The sequence below is a fragment of the Microtus oregoni genome, unplaced genomic scaffold, assembly GCF_018167655.1.
Source record: "Microtus oregoni isolate MIOR12 unplaced genomic scaffold, Mior012 000070F_ref0000104, whole genome shotgun sequence".
NCBI classification, from domain to species: Eukaryota; Metazoa; Chordata; class Mammalia; order Rodentia; family Cricetidae; genus Microtus; species Microtus oregoni.
Genome location: NW_024543977.1, coordinates 2,078,498 through 2,084,640, shown reverse-complemented (window position 1 = coordinate 2,084,640; position 6,143 = coordinate 2,078,498). Strand labels below are relative to the sequence as shown.

The 6,143-nt window shown below is 52.1% G+C and overlaps 1 protein-coding gene across 9 annotated transcripts in view; it reads left to right on the top strand.

Moving 5' to 3' along the window:
* The first annotated feature begins 1,335 nt into the window (after positions 1 to 1,335).
* Positions 1,336 to 6,143, top strand: part of Arhgap21 (Rho GTPase activating protein 21) — a 123,779-nt gene continuing 118,971 nt past the window's right edge. For 3 of the 9 annotated variants that reach the window (XM_041641601.1, XM_041641600.1, XM_041641595.1), the window contains exons 1-2: positions 1,336 to 2,416; positions 3,208 to 3,637. In XM_041641601.1, coding sequence (XP_041497535.1) covers positions 3,557 to 3,637 — 81 coding nt within the window. In that variant the 5' untranslated portion in view covers positions 1,336 to 2,416; positions 3,208 to 3,556. Of the gene's footprint in view, positions 2,417 to 2,495; positions 2,831 to 3,207; positions 3,638 to 6,143 lie in introns of those variants that run through there. The other 6 variants (XM_041641604.1, XM_041641603.1, XM_041641598.1 and 3 more) reach the window with 4 other exon arrangements.

Here is a 6,143-nt window from a genome sequence, read left to right as displayed (position 1 = left end):
CCAGGCGGCTGAGAGCTGGTTGGTGTAGGTGCTAGGAGCCTAACTCAAGTCTTCACTGCTGAGTCATTCTTCTCTCAGACCCCTGGATATAATCTTGGTTCTCCCATGTTACTTTCTTTGGCAGAAATTTTGCATTCGTAGGGTATGTTACTTCCCCATAATTCCAAAATGAAATTGATTTCCTTTCACGGCTAGCCTTTTATTCTCTAGTACCAAATGGAAACCCTTTTCCCCAAACCCACCTTTGTAAAGATCTACTGCGAAGCCTAGATAGCCTCTTCTGTTAGGCCCTCAGTTATGCCAGGCATGCGCATTTGCATCTGTAAGCAGAAGATGTGAACTTTTATCTCCTCTTATTCTCTAAGCATACTAGAGACAAACCGCTTAAACGTTGGATTTCTTTTCAGTTTTGTTGATTTAGCCAATAACAGGGTAGAACTAGATCTGCTATAGAAGATCTATAGAAGATCTGGGCTGCTCCGGAGTAAATTACTGAGCAGTAGGCTTCCTTTTCTATCTTCTTCCTCCCTCCCTCCAACCTTCCCTCTCTCCCTCCCTGTCTTTTCTTTTTCGTTCTTGGCTATTGGTTAACTATTCTGGTCCGGAGCCGTCAGACCCCGCACCTCTCAGGGTTACTGAAAATGATCTAGTTAATTTCCGTCCTTATCAAAGTGTGAAGGTTTGGTTGTGAATTCTTTCATTGTAAGGAACTATAAACTAAGGTTCAGGTTCTTCTCTACCAGTTCCGGAGAGTGCTTTAAACCTGGAAAAGAAACAGGACCCTAGGCAGTGGGTGTGGAACGGGGAGGAGTCTTCAGAAGATAATTGCAGCAAAGAAGAAAAAGGTAGCACGTCCCACCGTGTCGTCTTGTTTTTGTTCTGTTCTCTCAGGATGGTGGTGACAAATGATCAGACACAAAAGCTGGCAGTGCTCTGCCAAAAAGAGGATCAAAATGTCCCTCAACAGCATCACCGGGAGGACAGAGACCGGGAGAAGGGGTGTGCATAAGAGGAAGAGAGGACTACGGTGACAAGGCGCCAAGTGCTACGGTCGCAGCTAGGTGCTCCTTCAAGGAACAGAGTTGGTGAGCCACCTCCCAAGAAGGGGTGGGGGTGGAAAGGGGAGGCTGAGGGGCGGGGCAAAAGGCCCGAGCAGGTAGCCTCTGATTGGCTCACATTCTCTCGCAGCGTCCCCGGATTGGGCGGTTTGCAGCGGGAGATGTTGTGAGACGCAGCAGGGCGGAGCTAGCCGTTGGGGTCTGAGTGCTGGCCCGGGAGTGCCGTGTGGAGCGGCGGCGGCCGCCGGCTGGGTCCCTGGGACGGGGACTATGGGGACGGCCCAGCCGCTACCGCTGCTCGGTTCCGCTAGCCGCGCCTATTCGCTCTGCTGCACCGCTGGCTAAAAAAGAAAAAAAAGCAACCACAAAAAAATCTGAACGACACGTAGCCGCCACCACCGTGTCCCTGCTTACCGCAGGAAGCTACCTTGCAGTGGGGCGGGCAGGGACACTCCCTTATCTGGAAGCCCCACGTCCCGTAGCCTCTAGCCCCACCCGCTGCAGAAAAGGGGCCGCCGGCGCCCAAGACCTGTGTCCCCGCGGTCCCGGGCCCTCGGTCCCGCAGGCAGCTGCAGGGCTGTGCCTGCTCTTGGAGCGGCGCTCGGGAAGCATCTGGGGTTGTGAGCCCGAATCGGGGCGCGGGGACGAGAGGGACCGCGAGCGTCCAAGTTTCGGGGGGCCTGGCGAGTACCACCCTGTCCTGGCCCATCTTCCTTCTCCAGCTTGACTTCCCGGGCCGGGTGACTGCAGACCGAAAACTCCTCGTCCCCGAGAGTCCCCCGGGAGGGGAGGGGAAGGAGGTGGGGTGGAAGGAGGTGGATCCAGAAGGAAGGCGCGAGCAGTCCGCCCCCGGGAAGCAGCTCGCGTGCCCGCCGGCCGGGACAGTCTCGCGCTCGGCGATCGCGGGAGCGGGGGCCCCGGCCGGCCCGGCCAGGCGAGGGGAGAGTCCGGCGGCCACCGCCCCGCCCCACGCCCTCCCGCGGCGCCGAGAGCCCGGGGCCGGCCGGGGCAGGTCGTGGCGCTGCCTGCGAGCGGACCCCCCTCGCCCGCGTCCTCCGTTGCGTGGTCGTCTCTCTCACCGCCCGGGGCTCAGGCGCGGGCCCGCGGAGGCCGCGCCCGCGTGTGAGCAGCGAGCGAACGAGGCCGGGGCACAAAGGCGGGCGGCGGGCGCCGGGGTCCGGCGGGCCGCGGAGGAGGGGCGGCGCCTCATGAATATTAACCGAGCCGCGGCCTAGCGCGCCCCGCCGCGGGCCGAGCCGCCGAGCGGAGCCCTCGCTACCCGCACGCGCCCGGGCCGCGCTTCCCGGGAGCCCGCGCCGGCGACCCGCCTCAGGAAGGGGCGGAGGAAATAGTGGTAGGTGGGTGGTTTGCTTTGCGCTTTTCCCTCTTCCTCAGGTGGCTACCCGGGAGGGCGAGCCAGGATCGGGGTGGGGGTGGGGGGCGCAGCGCCGACCTACGAGTTGCCGGGGCCGCGCTCTCCCGAAGCATGCCCGGCAGCCCGAGCGGGAGCGGCGCCGCGTCTCAACCGCGGCCGCACGCCTCCCCACCCAGCCCCGCCGCGGGCCAAGGAAAACAGCCGCCTCCTCGGGGGCGCGGGCCGGGGCGCAGGGCAGGCTGCCACGGGCGGTCCGAGTCACCCGTGGCCCCGGCGGCCGCCGCAGACGCCGCCGAGCCCACGCCCGCCCGGCTCAGAGCTGGCTTTTTGTTTGTTTGTTAGGGAGTTGGAGGGCGTCTGCGAGTCTAACCCGGTGCGGAGCAAACTTCGCTTAAGAGTAGGTATCCGGGTGCTGCAGAACGCGCACACTGCCTCGACACTGCCCAGGAAATGCAGCAATTAAAATACACTTGAACCGGGAATTTTCTTTTTTTTAATTCATGAAGGCTTCAAGCAGCCGGGTGTGCTTGACACAGCCACAAGGGCAGTTCTGAGGTCTCGCTCTCTCGTTCTCTTCCCGGTGTTCAGGCTTCTCTCTCTCTTTTTAATTTGTGGCATGCGAGAACTGTTTCTTTCCTTTGCGTGGTTCACCTTCGTGGACTGAGTAATCCATCGGATCGGGGAGAGGGGGAACTTGGTCTGGACTTGTGGCTAAGGCTAAAGATCGGCGCCTGGGGAAAGTTCACGTCCTTCATTAACTTCTCCCTGTTCTAGGAAGGATCCCCGAAAGCCGACGCCAGAGCGGCCCACTAGGATTTTTGTCTGCCTTCGAGTAGTACCGCTTGGAAGTAGACCTCTTCTCTCTACCCTTGGCGTCCACCCGCCCTGCCAAGGAAACCTGTCGCCCCTGGACTCTGTCTGGAGCAATGAAGAGGGCGAATTCTCTGGAAGAGGGCGTTTGAAGGGGCTTCCTGCAAATCTTTCTTATCTCGCTCGTTGTTGGACCAGTCCCTTCCCTGCTTCGCCTCAGAAACCTGCTGTGGAATTGGCCCCCTTTTGGTGTGTGGTGGCTCCTCTTCAATGTGGACTCCAAAGGATTTGTCCCTTTACAGTTTGAAATGAAATGATGGCCACACATTGGACTGGTCTGCCTGAGGGAGATGGTGACAAACTCAAGGCCTGTGGGGCCGTCTCTGCCTGTGAGGTAAGCCAGCTAGCTGGGCGGTGGCTCGTCTGTGAGCGTCCTAAGAGAGTGGGGTCGCCTGCCGCTGGGCCTCCCGAGGGGGATTCTTGGGGGCCTTCAGCTGCTTGGTGCCAGTGTCCCAGTTGACCAGGAGGGATGTGAAACCTGGCCTATTTTTGTTTCTAGCGACTTCAGTGATTAATTAGCAGGAACGAGTCTCTGTTTTAAATACCCACATCTTGGTTACCCTTTGGGCCAGAGGCATTCTTCCATCCACGAAGGCTGAGAAGCCTGAGAACAGACGGTTCAGCATCCATGTTCTCTTCAGTGTTTGGAGATGGAACTGCTTGGGGACTGCTTTATGTAACTCTTGTGTGTGCTACAGCCCCAGCGGAGAGGGCAGCTGCTGGGCTTTGCTGCACCTGGAAGCCAATGTTTTTGACTGATGGGAGGGGATCCTGCCTGCTAGTGGTGCCCATAGCAGCTTTGGGTGGGAATCGAGTCTTCCCACCGACAGTTTGAGCTCAGCCCTGGAAAACGCCTGTAGTGTTGAAATTCCAAGCTCCTGAAAATCCTGGCTTTGATCTTGTTTTATTTCTGCTCTCTGAGACCTTATATAGCTCCGTAGTTCTCAGGGCTGCTCCGGGTGTCAGGTGGCTTGACCTGAAGTTCAGAGAACAGCTGGCTGGGAAGCACTGACGCCAGCTTTTCCAATTTTTCCTTTTTCTCTTTCTCTCTCTCCTTCTTTTGTTTTCTGTTTGTTTTTTTCAGCCAGCCGCACAGAATTTGTAAAATATCTATTCATTTATGGCATCTGCATGACCTCCTGTCTTCACCTGCCTTTATCCTCCTTGTATTTGAGTTGGTGTATGTGGAGTTTATTTCTATGATGGATCTGTTGTGCTTCGTTTTGTATGGTTTCTGTGATTTGTTTGTTACTTTTTACACCTGATTTTTGAGGTGCCTGTGTCTTTATTGAGATGTCAGTGGTGACAATAGCAACATCTCCAGTGATTCCTCACTAGCTCACTGTTTCTTTTTCCTCTATTGCCAGTTTCCACATCTTGGTCTTTGGGACACGACTCCTTCTAAGCATTTAGTCAGTTCAGTTTTGGTTCAGAAAGCATGCAGAAGGCATGCGTCAAACAGATTACTTCGTGTGGGAGTAGAAAGTTTGTGCAGAGGGGACATTCTGTGTGTTAGCACGCAGTTTATTGGGCACAGTCTCAGGTTTATGTCTAGAACAGGTATTCTGCTTTTTGATATCTGTAAACACCTGCTTGCAGGTTAAGCATGATTAAGTCTGACACCACAATCCTCTGATCGCAGTAAACCATAATGACACCTTTTGGAAGACCTACCTACAACCTGGTGATTGCTTAATGGGCATTGTAGTTACATAATGATATATGCTGTGGTCCTAAAGCCTTATTTGTCATTGTCTTGTGAACACTTGAATTAGCATGCTCTTGCATTGTGTTTTCTAGAACTAACGTTTATTTGATAATATACATATGTGTCTGTTGTTGTTATTGTTTAAGGGTTGCTCTCAAACCAAGAATTTAGACACACCTTGTACTTGTCTGTAAAGCAGTGTGCACTTCAGTTAGTTGCATACTGGCTTTTATTGACAGTGGCAGTGTGTGTGTGTGTGTATATACATATCTATACACATGTATATATGCATATGTATACACACATGTATGTATATATGTATTTTTGAGGGCTGCAAAATTCGTTTTCATTTGGGCAGTTTTTTTTTTGGTTGTGTGGCTATATTGTTTCTAGTTGGGAATAATGGCACAACATTGTCTGTATTTTGCTAATTTAAAGAGTACTTGAATTTGGTATTAAATCAATTTGTTTTGGTTTTTTTAAGAATAGTCTTAGATTCTTTGTGCTTCAAGAAAGCATTTTCAAACCGGCAGGTAGGGGGTGAGGGAAGTGTGGTTTTACTGCCTGCAGTTAGCTGGGTGTGGGTTTCTCTCAGATGCTGGTTACAGCTTGGGAATATTTCTGAATACTAGAAAGGGAGTTGTCATAGTTTGGTTTGATAAATATTCATCATTGAACACTGCACTTAATACTTGTTTTTAGTTTTATTGGCAGTACTCTATTCTGTAATATACCATCATTCTTCAATTAAAAAGGAAAAAGAAGAAAAAGGAGAAACAGCAACTATATTCCTGAATGTGTTTGAGTAGTAAATTGATGTACATTCTTAACTATCCAGGAAAGAATGCATGTGTCTTGGTAGTAATGCTTTTTGTTAAATTACCAAAATGTCTAACAGTGTGAGATAGAAGAAACCAATTTGCTAATTTAATTGGCATTTCTTTCATGCCATATCTAATTATAATGTTCCATGTTCAGTGGATAAGGTCAGTTGCTTTGCATTAAACAGAGATTTCATGTTCCTATTAAACAATATAATCCACTTGTGTTGATAAGTATATTAATTTAGGCACCCTTCCTCAAGAATATATTGGAAGACCAAAAAGCAGATAACCAATAGTTCCCATAACTT